This window comes from Oreochromis niloticus, linkage group LG3, assembly GCF_001858045.2.
Source record: "Oreochromis niloticus isolate F11D_XX linkage group LG3, O_niloticus_UMD_NMBU, whole genome shotgun sequence".
In the NCBI taxonomy this organism is placed as follows: Eukaryota; Metazoa; Chordata; class Actinopteri; order Cichliformes; family Cichlidae; genus Oreochromis; species Oreochromis niloticus.
This window is the reverse complement of record NC_031967.2, coordinates 30,162,387-30,182,499: the sequence shown is the minus strand read 5'-3', so window position 1 is coordinate 30,182,499 and position 20,113 is coordinate 30,162,387. Positions and strand designations below refer to the sequence as shown.

General features: G+C 44.8%; 1 protein-coding gene across 2 annotated transcripts in view; it reads right to left on the bottom strand.

The window, feature by feature from the left end:
- The window catches only part of LOC102078974 (NACHT, LRR and PYD domains-containing protein 12-like), a 95,634-nt gene that overhangs the window by 45,543 nt on the left and 29,978 nt on the right, over positions 1-20,113 (bottom strand). Inside the window, exons 14-16 of one of the 2 annotated variants that reach the window (XM_025905471.1) lie at positions 17,847-18,023; positions 15,446-15,622; positions 1,088-1,267 (exon numbers count right to left, since the gene is read on the bottom strand). In XM_025905471.1, coding sequence (XP_025761256.1) covers positions 1,088-1,267; positions 15,446-15,622; positions 17,847-18,023 — 534 coding nt within the window. The remainder of the gene's footprint in view (positions 1-1,087; positions 1,268-15,445; positions 15,623-17,846; positions 18,024-20,113) is intronic. The other variant, XM_025905472.1, reaches the window with a different exon arrangement.

Below are 20,113 nucleotides of genomic sequence, written 5' to 3'. Positions count from 1 at the left end.
AAGCACAAACTGCAGGAACCAAACTCAGACTGGCTACAAAGACATGTTTAGTGTATTGGAGTAACATGGACAAATTGAAGTCCTCCTGGCCGTCACTTCCATCATAGCTGAGGGAATAAAAGGACCTGATAGGGCCTTATGAATTAAACATGCTGAAAATTGTCAAAGAGCAAAACAGAGCCTTTCCCTATCTGCTAGTAAGTAGATCACCTTTATTCTTTATCACAGATTAATCAAACACACGAGTCTGATCAATATGTTAGCAGAGATGTAGTCTGAGTAGTGAAAATGTCTATTGTACACTTTGTGTGTGTGGACCTGATCCATCATCAACCTTTTCATTCATGTCTGATTTTGAGAAGATAAGAACTGTGTCACCAACGCATTATTGTGTGTGAATTTCTGCTTGTGTTTTCCCCAAACTGCCTTCGTGACCCCTGGACTCATTTCTTTAAATATTGCACTCAATGTGTGTGGAAAATAAACAAACTAATCTCGTGATTTCAGTCTGCGTTTGAGTCCCTCCTGTGTCCGTGACAGTATGAAACATTTCCATCTGTTAGTATCATGATTGCTAGGTGTCAAAAGATTTCAGGATTTTGGCATTTTTATTATTATTTTATTTTATTACTTTATCTTTTGCTCTTTATGTTTATGTTTGCTCTTTCAGTAAGTCACACTTTGTGCAGACTCTTAAATGGGGAAGTTACACTCTGTACTCCAGTCTGCACGCAGCAGCTATTTTATCTCTTCCTGTATCACTTCCTGTATGTGCTTTAAATAAAAGACTACCTCTTTATGCTAAAAGGGAGAGTCTCTCTGAGTCTCCCCGTGTACACGGTAACCTATCTGAGCGTTTTATTCCAACCTGGGTTGCAATACAGGAAAACTCCTGACACTAGGCAACCTGGGCAGCGTGACGGAGGCTAGACCGTCCCATTTCAGAAGCCCACAAGCCTCGCACTTCCGGCCTTAGCAGGCTTTCGGTATGCGGCCCTTGTGGATCATTAAGGCTGCGTACTTTAAGGTTGCAGACCCTGAATTGGGATACAGAAAGTTTCAGCACAACTAAAACATGGTGACTGACCTCAGAGTTTGAAACCGACATCGTGGATTCTCCAGTAGAACACACAGTTGCTTCACTCCTGAATCCCACAAGTTGCTGAAGTTTACGCTCAGGTCCAGTACACTGGGATATGTAGGGTTGGACTTCAGTGCTGCTGCCAGATAATCACAGCTGATCTCTGACAAATCACAGTCCTTCAATCTGTATAAAGAATGAAAGATGTAAGTTTATTAGACAAAGTGTGAGCTTGAAATCATTCAGTGTTTCATCATCTGTTCAGAGCTGAAGAAGGTTCAGAATAGAATAGAATAGAATAATCCAATAATTGTCCCACAAGGGGAAATTTGGTTGTAACAACAGCCAGAAAGACACATATACAACAGGGAGGTGTGGAATGGAATGCGGGCCATCACTGGCCTGAGACAAAAGAGAGGTGTTGGGATGGATGGGGACGTCGAAAGCGCTAACAACCTAAATCTGCACTTCAATAGGTTTGACTGCCCTGCGTCTGCTGCGTCCAAACCCATCTTCTCCTTTCTCCTCCCCCCTCTCCTGCCCCCTCAGACTGTCTCACCCTGTCCCTCTCAGCAGATGACATCAAAAAAGAATTGGGCAGACTCCACTCCGGCAAAGCTGCTGGCCCTGACGGTGTCAGTCCCAGGGCCCTCAGGTGCTGTGCTTCCCAGCTGTCTGGAGTTCTACAACGGATCTTCAACATGAGTCTGGAAATGCAGAGAGTCCCATCACTCTGGAAGACATCCTGCCTGGTTCCTGTCCCTAAAAAGATCAACCCGTCGACCCTCGGTGACTACAGGCCAGTGGCTCTGACCTCACATGTCATGAAGACGCTGGAGAGACTCATCCTGAAACATCTGCTCGTGGAGCCCTGGCTGGACCCCCTGCAGTTTGCTTATCAACCTCGTATCGGCATGGAGGATGCCATCATCTACCTGCTGGACCAGGCTTATTCTCATCTGGACATTGATGGGAGCACAGTGTGAGGGTCATGTTCTTTGACTTCTCTAGTGCTTTTAACACGATCAGACCATCACTGCTGGGGAATAAGCTCACGGAAATGTAGGTGGATGCCCCACTGGTTGGTTGGATTACGGACTAAGTCGACCACAGCATGTCCGACCAACGTTCCCTCTAATTTTTCATGTGTCTGAGCGAACGCACAAACTCCCTGAGCGTCCCTTGGACCACTGTGAGCGACATCAGACGTGTGCACTGTGGTCACGCCAGCATCAAATCCATCCAAGTTACATGTTTATTAAAATAATCAAATTACAGCATTTACATTTATGTTAGACTACTTTTAATTAACTGCTTTAGCCCACGTACAATGAAAATGTAAAAAATCTTGTTCATGACCTGTGTAGTATGTTAACACTATTGGAAGTAAAAATAACTTGAAATCCAAATTTTGAAAACACAACTTCCTTTTTTTTTATATATATTTGTAAAGCTTTGACTTGTATTATGAGTCTGAGTCTGTGGTCTGGGAGAGAGTCTGTAACTCTGTCTGCAACATACAGGATATAATGACCAATGTTGGGCAATTAATTATATAGTTACTACTTCAAAACAGTTACTGAGTTTTGCAAACAACAAAGTTTTTTGCAGCTGTTTACCTAAAAACAAACATTTCAAACTATTTACAGAACAATCAGCTGTTCTGCATCAAATTTGATGCCACACAAATTATTTGTGCCACTCCAAAAAATAATTTCTGTCCACTATAAGATAAAGGAGAACAGCAGCCTGATACCTGCAGGCCTGACAGCAGCAGATGTATCACTGCTGTAACACCTGTAACATTCAGCAGCCGCCTCATTGTTCTGACACACACAACAAAACTATTGACTACACGACACACTAACTACACACTAACTACACAAGATTTGTGCTAAACGTCGGAAATCTCTCACATCTCAAACACCGCCGTCACTCCTAAAACTTCCCCCCATTTCTTAACAACTAAATGCCTTGTTGCCATATCATTTTTTGATTGGTCGACATGGTACATTTTTCGACCAATGGGAAAGGGAGGGGAGTGTTTTGGTTTCGTCTTTGTTCACAGGCTTTCGAGCGTTTTCCTTGTAAAACATCGTTTTTACCGTTTCTTCCTGCAGTAAATATAAACAACGATAGTATTCAGGAAGAAAACCAAACATTGCAGATATTTTCCTACTGAGGCGGCTCAGGTCCTTCAATGTTGGTGGGAAAATGCTGACTATGTTGTATCACTCTTTGTTGGAGAGCGTCGTGTTCTTTGCAGCTGTGTGCTGGGGAAGTGGGGTGAAGACAGCTGATGCCAACAGGCTGAACAAACTGATTAAAAAGGCTGGTTCTGTCCTGGGTGTCAGACTGGAGAACCTGGAGGAGGTGTCTGAGAGGAGAATGCTAAAAAAGCTTCTTTCTATCATGGACAACCCCTCCCACCCCATGCACGCCCCCATGATGGACCATCGGAGCAAACGCAGCAAAAGACTCATTGCCCCGAAATGCAGAACTGACCGCCACAGTAAGTCATGTTTTTCCTTCCAGGAACCACATGGCTTCACTTTTAAAGGTGAAGTGTGAAAGAAACGGACATATTTGAAGTCCAACACCTTTTTCCAGTGACATGATTAAAGCAGACAAACTACAAGCTCATTTCCATTCCAACAAGTCATCTTCTGACCTGGACTAACAACACTGGTCTCTATGTGCAGCTGGCTGTGAGACCAGTGCTCAGGGAGCGTCTACAAAGTGCAACACTGAAAGAACATCACACACTCATTTGCTTCCAGCACTTTCACACAAACATCTACTGTCATTATTGTCACCAAACTCTGTGGATCCTTTATTGCAAATTCAAATGGGATCAAATGGTCAGACAAAAGAGGGTTATGAGGAAATATGATGAAATGTTGTGTATTAGCAGCAAGTTATTGAATCATTTTCCTCACAAACCAAACAAAATGATTGACAAACATGTTTTTACAAACTCAGTGTTGGACTTGGATCAGCAGGATAAGCTGATGTTTAAAGGCATTTGAGTCTCGCTGTATGAGAGTCCAGTTATTCCTCAATATTTATGGATGATGTTCTTTCAGTGTTGCACTTTGTAGACGCTCCCCGAGTCTCACAGCCAGCTGCACATGGACCAGCTGACATTACCCAGCATTAGAGGCGGCTGTAAAAAATTCATGTTCCCATTTAAATGGTTTGAATTGGAATAAAACGATGTTGATTCATTCAATCCTGAATCGATGTTTAATATAAATGTATTTTGCCAGAATCTCAGCTTAAAGCTCACAAACTATTTCAACCAGCAGCAAACAGCTAAAACAGTAAATGAGAGCAGCTAAACACACAAAGATGGAAACACAGAGCGTGGATCGTTCACTCGACGGCACGGACACGGACACGCCGTCGGGGCTGAAAGTGGACAGCTCACAGATCCTGAAGCTGCAGGTTTCATCTGTCTCCAACCAAAACTGAGTGAACCAGCAGCAAAAGAAGATCCAAACTACGCTTCACGTTTGATAAATATGCTGATGAATTCTCTCTGACTTTGGCTGTTCCTGCCTGCACAGCTCTCTCTCTCTCAGTGTCCTCCAAGAACAGCTTCAAACATCTGTTTCTGCATCATTCACTGTTTATTAGCCACCAGTCTGCTGTTGTGTTCAGTGCTGTCGGGCTCTGACAGTAAAGCCTCGTTTCTGCTGTTCAATGGAAACTTTTTAAAATGATGACAGATTACAAACTCTCAGCTGTGTCTGTAATCAAACCTCTGTAACTTTGCTTCACTTCAGCAGCATCAGCTCATGTTCACATGTTGATTCATGGTTTGCTTCAGTTTTTGATCGACTGCAGAAGATTTTGAAGGTTATCTGCTATAAAAAGGCAGAAGAGGAAAATCTGCTTCATGTGTTTCTGTTTGATCCTCAGTGACTTTGACACAAAGGCCTCTGCTGTGATGATCACACCTCTGATCAAGTCTCACAGTGTCACAACTGATAAATGATCAGAGTTAGAAGATTTCTGACTGTCTGCTGTGTGCCGTGACCTTTGACCTGCTAAAGACAGTCAGCTGTGGATTATTCATTGTTGTGTCTGATACTTAGAACTGTGAGGAAGAAGCTACACAGTTAATCAGGGTCCCCTCTCTCTGAATCAGGAAAGGTGGGCAGGCCGCGTGTGGGCCGCGGGCCATACGTTGAGTATCACTGTTTGAAATGTGAGCATTGTTCTGCTGCAGTCAATGGACTAAACCAGAGAAGAAGAAAACAGACTTTACCATGAAGATCCTCAGTGTGGATCAGTATAATATCAGCCTGATGTCTGCAGTTTAGTGTCAGCACAACTTTCACATCATATTCATCTCAGCACAACTAAAACATGGTGACTGACCCCAGAGTTTCAAGTTTACATCCTGGACTCTCCAGGAAACCACACAGATGCTTCACTCCTGAATCCTGCAGCATGTAGTTGTTACTCAGGTCCAGCACTCTCAGATGGGAGGGGTTGGACTTCAGCGCTGCTGCCAGATAATCCCAGCTGATCTCTGACAAACCACAGAGACTCAATCTGTATAAAGAATGAAAGATGTAAGTTTATTAGACAAAGTGCTTGAAATCATTCAGTGTTTCATCATCTGTTCAGAGCTGAAGAAGGTTCAGAATAGAATAGAATAGAATAATCCAATAATTGTCCCACAAGGGGAAATTTGGTTGTAACAGCAGCCAGAAAGACACACATACAACAGGGAGGTGTGGAATGGAATGCGGGCCATCACTGGCCTGAGACAAAAGAGAGGTGTTGGGATGGATGGGGACGTCGAAAGCGCTAACAACCTAAATCTGCACTTCAATAGGTTTGACTGCCCTGCGTCTGCTGCGTCCAAACCCATCTTCTCGTTTCTCCTCCCCCCTCTCCTGCCCCCTCAGACTGTCTCACCCTGTCCCTCTCAGCAGATGACATCAAAAAAGAATTGGGCAGACTCCACTCCGGCAAAGCTGCTGGCCCTGACGGTGTCAGTCCCAGGGCCCTCAGGTGCTGTGCTTCCCAGCTGTCTGGAGTTCTACAACGGATCTTCAGCATGAGTCTGGAAATGCAGAGAGTCCCATCACTCTGGAAGACATCCTGCCTGGTTCCTGTCCCTAAAAAGATCAACCCGTCGACCCTCGGTGACTACAGGCCAGTGGCTCTGACCTCACATGTCATGAAGACGCTGGAGAGACTCATCCTGAAACATCTGCTCGTGGAGCCCTGGCTGGACCCCCTGCAGTTTGCTTATCAACCTCGTATCGGCGTGGAGGATGCCATCATCTACCTGCTGGACCAGGCTTATTCTCATCTGGACATTGATGGGAGCACTGTGAGGGTCATGTTCTTTGACTTCTCTAGTGCTTTTAACACGATCAGACCATCACTGCTGGGGAATAAGCTCACGGAAATGCAGGTGGATGCCCCACTGGTTGGTTGGATTACGGACTAAGTCGACCACAGCATGTCCGACCAACGTTCCCTCTAATTTTTCATGTGTCTGAGCGAACGCACAAACTCCCTGAGCGTCCCTTGGACCACTGTGAGCGACATCAGACGTGTGCACTGTGGTCACGCCAGCATCAAATCCATCCAAGTTACATGTTTATTAAAATAATCAAATTACAGCATTTACATTTATGTTAGACTACTTTTAATTAACTGCTTTAGCCCACTTACAATGAAAATGTAAAAAATCTTGTTCATGACCTGTGTAGTATGTTAACACTATTGGAAGTAAAAATAACTTGAAATCCAAATTTTGAAAACACAACTTCCTTTTTTTTTTATATATTTGTAAAGCTTTGACTTGTATTATGAGTCTGAGTCTGTGGTCTGGGAGAGAGTCTGTAACTCTGTCTGCAACATACAGGATATAATGACCAATGTTGGGCAATTAATTATATAGTTACTACTTCAAAACAGTTACTGAGTTTTGCAAACAAAGTTTTTTGCAGCTGTTTACCTAAAAACAAACATTTCAAACTATTTACAGAACAACCAGCTGTTCTGCATCAAATTTGATGCCACACAAATTATTTGTGCCACTCCAAAAAATAATTTCTGTCCACTATGAGATAAAGGAGAACAGCAGCCTGATACCTGCAGGCCTGACAGCAGCAGATGTATCACTGCTGTAACACCTGTAACATTCAGCAGCCGCCTCATTGTTCTGACACACACAACAAAACTATTGACTACACTACACACTAACTACACACTAACTACACAAGATTTGTGCTAAACGTCGGAAATCTCTCACATCTCAAACACCGCCGTCACTCCTAAAACTTCCCCCCATTTCTTAACAACTAAATGCACTGTTGCCATATCATTTTTTGATTGGTCGACATGGTACATTTTTCGACCAATGGGAAAGGGAGGGGAGTGTTTTGGTTTCGTCTTTGTTCACAGGCTTTCGAGCGTTTTCTTTGTAAAACATCGTTTTTACCGTTTCTTCCTGCAGTAAATATAAACAACGATAGTATTCAGGAAGAAAACCAAACATTGCAGATATTTTCCTACTGAGGCGGCTCAGGTCCTTCAATGTTGGTGGGAAAATGCTGACTATGTTGTATCACTCTTTGTTGGAGAGCGTCGTGTTCTTTGCAGCTGTGTGCTGGGGAAGTGGGGTGAAGACAGCTGATGCCAACAGGCTGAACAAACTGATTAAAAAGGCTGGTTCTGTCCTGGGTGTCAGACTGGAGAACCTGGAGGAGGTGTCTGAGAGGAGAATGCTAAAAAAAGCTTCTTTCTATCATGGACAACCCCTCCCACCCCATGCACGCCCCCATGATGGACCATCGGAGCAAACGCAGCAAAAGACTCATTGCCCCGAAATGCAGAACTGACCGCCACAGTAAATCCTTTGTACGGGTGGCAATAAGACTGTTTAACTCTTCCTCACTCTGTAGGTGATTTTCCTGAGACTATTACCAATGTTATTCTGTTCCCTCCCAGACCGTGCAATATTACCCAAGAGTACTTATTGAATATTGAATATTTGTTTCATCCCCCCATCATACGCTGCTACTCCCTTTATCCTATTGCACAATACTTTCTAGAATCGCCTGCACTGATAGTTCAGTTATTTATTCTCCAGGATACATTCATTTATATTACTTCGTTAGAGTTATTTGATACTATGTCTTGCACTATCCTACTGCTGTATAGTACTGTATACTACTATTCTTACTATTCTTATTTATCTGTTCCTCTGTCTCTCCTGCTGCTTTGAGCATGTACATGACAAAAGAATTTCCCTCAGGATCAATAAAGTTGTTCTTATTCTTAAAAACAGTACACAGGTCACAGAACAGAAACATACACAATTTTTTCTTACATATTTACATCAAGGACAATGGTTACTTTAAACAGAGTACTGTACAGTTATTAAATTATTTAAAATTAAATACAGATAAGAGGCAAACCCAGGTTGTCGTGTGAATCGGTTGATAAAATAGTGCAAGATACAGCGCAGATGTAAACATCTATGATTGTTGGGAGCAGTTCTGATTGTACAGTCTGACAGCTGCAGGGAGGAAGGACCTGCAGAAACGCTCCTTCATGCATCTAGGATGCAGCAGTCTGTCACTGAAGCAGCTCTGCAGTTCAGCAACATTTACATGCATGGAGAGTTGATGGAGAAGTCCGCAGTGTAGAGGGTGAAGGGGAACGGTGCCAGCACAGTTCCCTGTGGGGCCCCCGTACTGCAGACCAGCGTGTCAGAGACACAGCCCTGTGTCCTCACATACGGTGGGCGGCCTGTGAGGTAGTCCAGTATCCACTGGGACATGTGGTGGTCCACTCCCGATAGCTCCAGCTTGTCTCTCAGAAGTCGTGGCTGGATGGTGTTGAAAGCACTGGAGAAATCAAAGAACATGATCCTCACAGTGCTTCCAGGCTTCTCCAGGTGAGTCAGAGCTCGGTGCAGGAGGTAGATGATGGCGTCCTCCACCTCAATGCCAGGCTGGTAAGCAAACTGCAGCGGATCCAATGAAGACCTCACCAGGGGGAGCAGATGGTTTAGAACCAACCTCTCGAGGGTCTTCATCAGATGCGATGTCAGGGCTACCGGCCTGTAGCTGCTGAGGTCCTTGGAATGGGAGGTCTTTGGTACCGGTACCACACAGGAGGTCTTCCACAGTTGTGGTACTTTCCCCAGTGACAGGCTCAGGTTGAACAGATAACCTAGGATGCCACACAGTTCATCTGCACAGCATCTCAGGAGCCTGGAGCTGACGCCATCTGGACCTGCAGCCTTCCGCACCTTGATCTTGTGAAGCTCATTCCTCACTTGAAGTGCTGAGATAGAAAGAGTGGATTTTGGGGAGGGGGGTGTATGTTGGAGTCCACAGAAGCCGGGGGAGGGTGTGATGACTGGGAGCTGGGAGGTGTGAAGTCCTGAGATGAAGGACAGGCAGTCCCTGAAGATGAGGGAGATTGCAGCAGGGGGACGATGCTGTGGGAGGGGTGTGTGGTTGATCAAACCTATTAAAATATTTATTTAGGTCATTCACCCACCCCAAGTCTCCTGCAGCCTGGGGGGTTGGTTTTTGTCCTGAGATTGTCTTCAGGCTGTTCCAAACCCCTCTGATGTTGTCCTGTTGCAGCTGCTCTTCCATCTTCCTCCTGTAGTTTTCCTTTCTTTGCCTTATCTTCCATTTCAGCTTCTTCTGAACAACTCTCAGCTCCTGTTTGTCTCCAGATCTAAAGACTCTCTTCTTCTCCTTGAGGAGAGCCTTAATTTCAGAATCTATCCATGGCTTGTTGTTAGAAAAACACCATACCTTTTTGATGGGTATGGTGTTGTCCACACAGAAGTTCATGTAATCCGTAATGCAGAGTGTGATGCTGTTGAGGTCATCCTCCAGGGGGCTGCAGAGGTTGTCCCACACAGTAGAACGGAAACAGTCCCTCAGGGCCTCTTCAGTCTCTGATGACCATTTCCTTACTGTGCGTTTCACTACTGGTTCTCTGTGTACTAGAGGTTTATACACAGGCTGGAGATGAACCAGATTGTGATCTGAGCCCCCCAGGGGAGGGAGAGGTGATGAGCTGTATGCCTCCTTGGTGTTGGCATACAATAAGTCCAATGTTTTATTGTCTCTGGTGTGGCAGGTAACATACTGGGTGAAGGTGGGGAGAGTGGAGGACAGGGAGATGTGATTAAAATCCCCAGAGATCAGGAAAAGGGCCTGAGGGTGCTGTGTTTGGAGTCTGCTGGTTACAGTGTGCAGGACCTCACAGGCTGCTGCAGCGCTAGCAGAGGGCGGGACATACACAGCTATCATAATCACGTGTGTAAACTCTCGCGGTTGATAGTACGGTCTCATGCTAACCGCTAGCAGCTCGATGTCCTTACAGCATAGCGTCTCTTTGATAAATAAATGCCCAGAGTTACCCCATCTATCGTTCACAAACACAGCCAGACCCCCCCTCCTCTCTTCTTACCACTCTCTGTTGTTCTGTCGGCCCGGATCAGATGAAAACCATCCATGTTTATGTGTGAGTCCGGAGTTAGCGCAGTTAGCCATGACTCTGTGAAGCACATCACGCTACACTCCCTGTAGCTCCTCTGATGTCGGGTAAGAGCTGCCAGTTCGTCTACTTTATTGGGGAGAGATCTCACATTCCCCATAATAACAGATGGAATCGCTGGCCGGTACCTCCTAACTTTACTGCGACGCCCGATCCCGGCCCGAGAACCGCGTCTCTTCCTCCTCACCTCACAGAGGATGTTGGCTCGCTCGGCGGTAGGCAGGGCAGTGGAGGCCCCGAGGGCAAACAGCTGATCCCTGCTGTAAACAATGGGAGGTCGGACCTCCACGTGCTCTCCGGACACAGATGCCGTAAAAAATGTGATAAAGAACACAATTGTCCCTAAAACTCTGAGCTCCATTGTGGGGGACAGCAGTCCACAATAGAAAAACAAAAACAAGAAACAGAATGTAGAAGTTTAGAAAATGGAAACTGCAAACAGCTGAAGCCAACAGGAAGCAGCTTCAAACAAACACAACAAGAGAAAAAACTCTGAATGTTTCACATTAAAGTCGTACATTTCTCATAAAAACAGGACAAAGACTTGAAAAAGTCGTGTTTTTCCTTCCAGGAACCACATGGCTTCACTTTTAAAGGTGAAGTGTGAAAGAAACGGACATATTTGAAGTCCAACACCTTTTTCCAGTCACATGATTAAAGCAGACAAACTACAAGCTCATTTTCATTCCAACAAGTCATCTTCTGACCTGGACTAACAACACTGGTCTCTATGTGCAGCTGGCTGTGAGACCAGTGCTCAGGGAGCATCTACAAAGTGCAACACTGAAGAACATCACACACTCATTTGCTTCCATCACACAAACATCTACTGTCATTATTGTCACCAAACTCTGTGGATCCTTTATTGCAAATTCAAATGGGATCAAATGGTCAGACAAAAGAGGGTTATGAGGAAATATGATGAAATGTTGTGTATTAGCAGCAAGTTATTGAATCATTTTCCTCACAAACCAAACAAAATGATTGACAAACATGTTTTTACAAACTCAGTGTTGGACTTGGATCAGCAGGATAAGCTGATGTTTAAAGGCATTTGTGTCTCGCTGTATGAGAGTCCAGTTATTCCTCAATATTTATGGATGATGTTCTTTCAGTGTTGCACTTTGTAGACGCTCCCTGAGCCTCACAGCCAGCTGCACATGGACCAGCTGACATTACCCAGCATTAGAGGCGGCTGTAAAAAATTCATGTTCCCATTTAAATGGTTTGAATTGGAAGAAAACGATGTTGATTCATTCAATCCTGAATCGATGTTTAATATAAATGTATTTTGCCAGAATCTCAGCTTAAAGCTCACAAACTATTTCAACCAGCAGCAAACAGCTAAAACAGTAAATGAGAGCAGCTAAACACACAAAGATGGAAACACAGAGCGTGGATCGTTCACTCGACGGCACGGACACGGACACGCCATCGGGCCTGAAAGTGGACAGCTCACAGATCCTGAAGCTGCAGGTTTCATCTGTCTCCAACCAAAACTGAGTGAACCAGCAGCAAAAGAAGATCCAAACTCTGCTTCACGTTTGATAAATATGCTGATGAATTCTCTCTGACTTTGGCTGTTCCTGCCTGCACAGCTCTCTCTCTCTCAGTGTCCTCCAAGAACAGCTTCAAACATCTGTTTCTGCATCATTCACTGTTTATTAGCCACCAGTCTGCTGTTGTGTTCAGTGCTGTCGGCCTCTGACAGTAAAGCCTCGTTTCTGCTGTTCAATGGAAACTTTTTAAAATGCTGACAGATTACAAACTCTCAGCTGTGTCTGTAATCAAACCTCTGTAACTTTGCTTCACTTCAGCAGCATCAGCTCATGTTCACATGTTGATTCATGGTTTGCTTCAGTTTTTGATTGACTGCAGAAGATTTTGAAGGTTATCTGCTATAAAAAGGCAGAAGAGGAAAATCTGCTTCATGTGTTTCTGTTTGATCCTCAGTGACTTTGACACAAAGGCCTCTGCTGTGATGATCACACCTCTGATCAAGTGTCACAACTGATAAATGATCAGAGTTAGAAGATTTCTGACTGTCTGCTGTGTGCCGTGACCTTTGACCTGCTAAAGACAGTCAGCTGTGGATTATTCATTGTTGTGTCTGATACTTAGAACTGTGAGGAAGAAGCTACACAGTTAATCAGGGTCCCCTCTCTCTGAATCAGGAAAGGTGGGCAGGCCACGTGTGGGCCGCAGGCCATACGTTGAGTATCACTGTTTGAAATGTGAGCATTGTTCTGCTGCAGTCAATGGACTAAACCAGAGAAGAAGAAAACAGACTTTACCATGAAGATCCTCAGTGTGGATCAGTATAATATCAGCCTGATGTCTGCAGTTTAGTGTCAGCACAACTTTCACATCATATTCATCTCAGCACAAGTAAAACATGCTGACTGACCCCAGAGTTTCAAGTTTACATCCTGGACTCTCCAGGAAACCACACAGATGCTTCACTCCTGAATCCTGCAGCATGTAGTTGTTACTCAGGTCCAGCACTCTCAGATGGGAGGGGTTGGACTTCAGCGCTGCTGCCAGATAATCACAGCTGATCTCTGACAAACCACAGCGACTCAATCTGTATAAAGAATGAAAGATGTAAGTTTATTAGACAAAGTGCTTGAAATCATTCAGTGTTTCATCATCTGTTCAGAGCTGAAGAAGGTTCAGAATATAGAAGTTTAGAAAATGGAAACTCCAAACAGCTGAAGCCAACAGGAAGCAGCTTCAAACAAACACAACAAGAGAAAAAACTCTGAATGTTTCACATTAAAGTCGTACATTCCTAACAAGAGTATTTCAAAGACAGCGTCACTGATGATCATCTTCTGCTCAGTCAAACTTTGGTTTTCCACATGTGAGTGTTAATGATGCACAAAGACTGTGAGTGCAAAGAGGGAGCGAGGAGGACGACAGAGAGATGGTACAGGAGCATCAAGAACCCGGCGAGGAAATGAGCAGAAAGATTTTGGAGCCTGTTGGATTGAAGCTTTCACAGAGACGTGTTTGACTGGACACCACCAGGACAGACTGTTAATCCCAGGATCTGGATGAGCTTTCTGCCTTTATGGTCACAAATGATGCTGTAACTCTGTGACTGTCCTGGAACTGTCAGCAGTATGGTTACGTCCTTTTGAGTTTCCACAGCTCTTATAACAGCAGTGTACATTCACCTGCAGGCACACGCTGCCTCTGCTTCAGCTCTGTTTATGATGCACAAACTGCAGGAACCAAACTCAGACTGGCTCATTTCAATCATGTCTGCTTACAAAGACACTTTGAAACTCTTAGCAGTATGTTTCCTGTCCTACTAGGAGGGATCAAACTCTGGACCTTTGTTGTGGATCAGTGAAGGATGCTTAGAAAACCCTCCTGCTGCCTGAGCTTGAACATCATCAGCACTTTAACACTGAGCAGAGGGACGTGGAAAAGGCCTTCTGTCTTTATCTGACTGAACTGTTTCATTATGTGGGCTGAAGAAAATACAGTTGTAGACTATATTTATATGAAACATGTATATTTAATGCATATTACAGGATGTAACAGCTGCACATGTGTCAACAATAACAGCTTTGATTTTGCCCCCTAAGAACATTTCTGTAGATCCGCCCCTGCAGTAAACGTGTGTGAGAGCAGCCACGGCCCGCTCCTCCATGGTTTCATTCACACTCATCTCATACTGAACACACACACTTTGTAGGAATCATCAGTACTTTGACTGTTTCTCAGGTTAGCTTCAGGTTAGCCATTTAGCATTTCTCCAGTTTGAGTCACAGAGCGTCACATGACGTGACAGAAGCTGATTGGTCAGCTGCAGTGATGGTGGTGGAGCAGCATTAATGATGATGCTGTAGAACAACAGGAAGACGGGGATATCAGACTGTTAGTGGGTTTAGTCATTCCTGCTGCACTGTTTGTCCTTCTTATTGAAGTGACCTGCTGAGAGCTCACACTGTTCTCTGTAGAAATGATGTCGGTCTGACTCGTCACATGTTTGGAGGCGTGTTTGATGTTTGCTCTTCTGGAAACTCTCAGTATCAAATATGGAAGATGCAAAGGAGACACGCTTCAGTCTGTATGGACCCGTTTCTGTAGCTGCCACCATCATTCTACATGTTTGTACATCAGCCTATCAAATCCTGTCTGCTGTCTTCATTTATTACTCTTCACCTGCTTCTTCACTGTCACTGTGTGGGCGGAGCTGCCTGAGCCCCGCCCACACAGACACAGCTCCTCTCTGGAGCTAAACTTCTGCTTCATCTCCGCCTCTTTTCTTCATCCTCCACCTCTCTTTTCTCTTCTTCAGTGTTCTGCAGCCACGGAGCCTCACAGCCGTTAGCACACCCATACCTGAGCAGCTAGCATTACCCAGCATGCCGTGCAGCAGTGTCAGTTTGTAAATGTGCAATAATTCCTGCTCCAAACTGTTTCACAGACTGCTGTGTGTCATGACCTTTGACCTGCTAAAGACAGTCAGCTGTGGATTATTCATTGTTGTGTCTGATACTTAGAACTGTGAGGAAGAAGCTACACAGTTAATCAGGGTCCCCTCTCTCTGAATCAGGAAAGGTGGGCAGGCCGCGTGTGGGCCGCAGGCCATACGTTGAGTATCACTGTTTGAAATGTGAGCATTGTTCTGCTGCAGTCAATGGACTAAACCAGAGAAGATGAAAACAGACTTTACCATGAAGATCCTCAGTGTGGATCAGTATAATATCAGCCTGATGTCTGCAGTTTAGTGTCAGCACAACTTTCACATCATATTCATCTCAGCACAACTAAAACATGCTGACTGACCTCAGAGTTTCAAGTCCACATCCTGGACTCTCCAGGAAACCACACAGATGCTTCACTCCTGAATCCGGCAGCTTGTTGTTGTTACTCAGGTCCAGCACTCTCAGATGGGAGGGGTTGGACTTCAGCGCTGCTGCCAGATAATCACAGCTGATCTCTGACAAACCACAGCGACTCAATCTGTATAAAGAATGAAAGATGTAAGTTTATTAGACAAAGTGCTTGAAATCATTCAGTGTTTCATCATCTGTTCAGAGCTGAAGAAGGTTCAGAATGTAGAAGTTTAGAAAATGGAAACTCCAAACAGCTGAAGCCAACAGGAAGCAGCTTCAAACAAACACAACAAGAGAAAAAACTCTGAATGTTTCACATTAAAGTCGTACATTCCTAACAAGAGTATTTCAAAGACAGCGTCACTGATGATCATCTTCTGCTCAGTCAAACTTTGGTTTTCCACATGTGAGTGTTAATGATGCACAAAGACTGTGAGTGCAAAGAGGGAGCGAGGAGGACGACAGAGAGATGGTACAGGAGCATCAAGAACCCGGCGAGGAAATGAGCAGAAAGATTTTGGAGCCTGTTGGATTGAAGCTTTCACAGAGACGTGTTTGACTGGACACCACCAGGACAGACTGTTAATCCCAGGATTTGGATGAGCTTTCTGTCTTTATGGTCACAAATGATGCTGTAACTCTGTGACTGTCCTGGAACTGTCAGCAGTATGGTTACGTCCTTTTGACCCGAGTTTCCACAGCTCTTATAACAGCAGTGTACATTCACCTGCAGGCACACGCTGCCTCTGCTTCAGCTCTGTTTATGATGCACAAACTGCAGGAACCAAACTCAGACTGGCTCATTTCAATCATGTCTGCTTACAAAGACACTTTGAAACTCTTAGCAGTATGTTTCCTGTCCTACTAGGAGGGATCAAACTCTGGACCTTTGTTGTGGATCAGTGAAGGATGCTTAGAAAACCCTCCTGCTGCCTGAGCTTGAACATCATCAGCACTTTAACACTGAGCAGAGGGACGTGGAAAAGGCCTTCTGTCTTTATCTGACTGAACTGTTTCATTATGTGGGCTGAAGAAAATACAGTTGTAGACTATATTTATATGAAACATGTATATTTAATGCATATTACAGGATGTAACAGCTGCACATGTGTCAACAATAACAGCTTTGATTTTGCCCCCTAAGAACATTTCTGTAGATCCGCCCCTGCAGTAAACGTGTGTGAGAGCAGCCACGGCCCGCTCCTCCATGGTTTCATTCACACTCATCTCATACTGAACACACACACTTTGTAGGAATCATCAGTACTTTGACTGTTTCTCAGGTTAGCTTCAGGTTAGCCATTTAGCATTTCTCCAGTTTGAGTCACAGAGCGTCACATGACGTGACAGAAGCTGATTGGTCAGCTGCAGTGATGGTGGTGGAGCAGCATTAATGATGATGCTGTAGAACAACAGGAAGACGGGGATATCAGACTGTTAGTGGGTTTAGTCATTCCTGCTGCACTGTTTGTCCTTCTTATTGAAGTGACCTGCTGAGAGCTCACACTGTTCTCTGTAGAAATGATGTCGGTCTGACTCGTCACATGTTTGGAGGCGTGTTTGATGTTTGCTCTTCTGGAAACTCTCAGTATCAAATATGGAAGATGCAAAGGAGACACGCTTCAGTCTGTATGGACCCGTTTCTGTAGCTGCCACCATCATTCTACATGTTTGTACATCAGCCTATCAAATCCTGTCTGCTGTCTTCATTTATTACTCTTCACCTGCTTCTTCACTGTCACTGTGTGGGCGGAGCTGCCTGAGCCCCGCCCACACAGACACAGCTCCTCTCTGGAGCTAAACTTCTGCTTCATCTCCGCCTCTTTTCTTCATCCTCCACCTCTCTTTTCTCTTCTTCAGTGTTCTGCAGCCACGGAGCCTCACAGCCGTTAGCACACCCATACCTGAGCAGCTAGCATTACCCAGCATGCCGTGCAGCAGTGTCAGTTTGTAAATGTGCAATAATTCCTGCTCCAAACTGTTTCACAGACTGCTGTGTGTCATGACCTTTGACCTGCTAAAGACAGTCAGCTGTGGATTATTCATTGTTGTGTCTGATACTTAGAACTGTGAGGAAGAAGCTACACAGTTAATCAGGGTCCCCTCTCTCTGAATCAGGAAAGGTGGGCAGGCCGCGTGTGGGCCGCAGGCCATACGTTGAGTATCACTGTTTGAAATGTGAGCATTGTTCTGCTGCAGTCAATGGACTAAACCAGAGAAGATGAAAACAGACTTTACCATGAAGATCCTCAGTGTGGATCAGTATAATATCAGCCTGATGTCTGCAGTTTAGTGTCAGCACAACTTTCACATCATATTCATCTCAGCACAACTAAAACATGCTGACTGACCTCAGAGTTTCAAGTCCACATCCTGGACTCTCCAGGAAACCACACAGATGCTTCACTCCTGAATCCGGCAGCTTGTTGTTGTTACTCAGGTCCAGCACTCTCAGATGGGAGGGGTTGGACTTCAGCGCTGCTGCCAGATAATCACAGCTGATCTCTGACAAACCACAGCGACTCAATCTGTATAAAGAATGAAAGATGTAAGTTTATTAGACAAAGTGCTTGAAATCATTCAGTGTTTCATCATCTGTTCAGAGCTGAAGAAGGTTCAGAATGTAGAAGTTTAGAAAATGGAAACTCCAAACAGCTGAAGCCAACAGGAAGCAGCTTCAAACAAACACAACAAGAGAAAAAACTCTGAATGTTTCACATTAAAGTCGTACATTCCTAACAAGAGTATTTCAAAGACAGCGTCACTGATGATCATCTTCTGCTCAGTCAAACTTTGGTTTTCCACATGTGAGTGTTAATGATGCACAAAGACTGTGAGTGCAAAGAGGGAGTGAGGAGGACGACAGAGAGATGGTACAGGAGCATCAAGAACCCGGCGAGGAAATGAGCAGAAAGATTTTGGAGCCTGTTGGATTGAAGCTTTCACAGAGACGTGTTTGACTGGACACCACCAGGACAGACTGTTAATCCCAGGATTTGGATGAGCTTTCTGTCTTTATGGTCACAAATGATGCTGTAACTCTGTGACTGTCCTGGAACTGTCAGCAGTATGGTTACGTCCTTTTGACCCGAGTTTCCACAGCTCTTATAACAGCAGTGTACATTCACCTGCAGGCACACGCTGCCTCTGCTTCAGCTCTGTTTATGATGCACAAACTGCAGGAACCAAACTCAGACTGGCTCATTTCAATCATGTCTGCTTACAAAGACACTTTGAAACTCTTAGCAGTATGTTTCCTGTCCTACTAGGAGGGATCAAACTCTGGACCTTTGTTGTGGATCAGTGAAGGATGCTTAGAAAACCCTCCTGCTGCCTGAGCTTGAACATCATCAGCACTTTAACACTGAGCAGAGGGACGTGGAAAAGGCCTTCTGTCTTTATCTGACTGAACTGTTTCATTATGTGGGCTGAAGAAAATACAGTTGTAGACTATATTTATATGAAACATGTATATTTAATGCATATTACAGGATGTAACAGCTGCACATGTGTCAACAATAACAGCTTTGATTTTGCCCCCTAAGAACATTTCTGTAGATCCGCCCCTGCAGTAAACGTGTGTGAGAGCAGCCACGGCCCGCTCCTCCATGGTTTCATTCACACTCATCTCATACTGAACACACACACTTTGTAGGAATCATCAGTACTTTGACTGTTTCTCAGGTTAGCTTCAGGTTAGCCATTTAGCATTTCTCCAGTTTGAGTCACAGAGCGTCACATGACGTGACAGAAGCTGATTGGTCAGCTGCAGTGATGGTGGTGGAGCAGCATTAATGATGATGCTGTAGAACAACAGGAAGACGGGGATATCAGACTGTTAGTGGGTTTAGTCATTCCTGCTGCACTGTTTGTCCTTCTTATTGAAGTGACCTGCTGAGAGCTCACACTGTTCTCTGTAGAAATGATGTCGGTCTGACTCGTCACATGTTTGGAGGCGTGTTTGATGTTTGCTCTTCTGGAAACTCTCAGTATCAAATATGGAAGATGCAAAGGAGACACGCTTCAGTCTGTATGGACCCGTTTCTGTAGCTGCCACCATCATTCTACATGTTTGTACATCAGCCTATCAAATCCTGTCTGCTGTCTTCATTTATTACTCTTCACCTGCTTCTTCACTGTCACTGTGTGGGCGGAGCTGCCTGAGCCCCGCCACACAGACACAGCTCCTCTCTGGAGCTAAACTTCTGCTTCATCTCCGCCTCTTTTCTTCATCCTCCACCTCTCTTTTCTCTTCTTCAGTGTTCTGCAGCCACGGAGCCTCACAGCCGTTAGCACACCCATACCTGAGCAGCTAGCATTACCCAGCATGCCGTGCAGCAGTGTCAGTTTGTAAATGTGCAATAATTCCTGCTCCAAACTGTTTCACAGACTGCTGTGTGTCATGACCTTTGACCTGCTAAAGACAGTCAGCTGTGGATTATTCATTGTTGTGTCTGATACTTAGAACTGTGAGGAAGAAGCTACACAGTTAATCAGGGTCCCCTCTCTCTGAATCAGGAAAGGTGGGCAGGCCGCGTGTGGGCCGCAGGCCATACGTTGAGTATCACTGTTTGAAATGTGAGCATTGTTCTGCTGCAGTCAATGGACTAAACCAGAG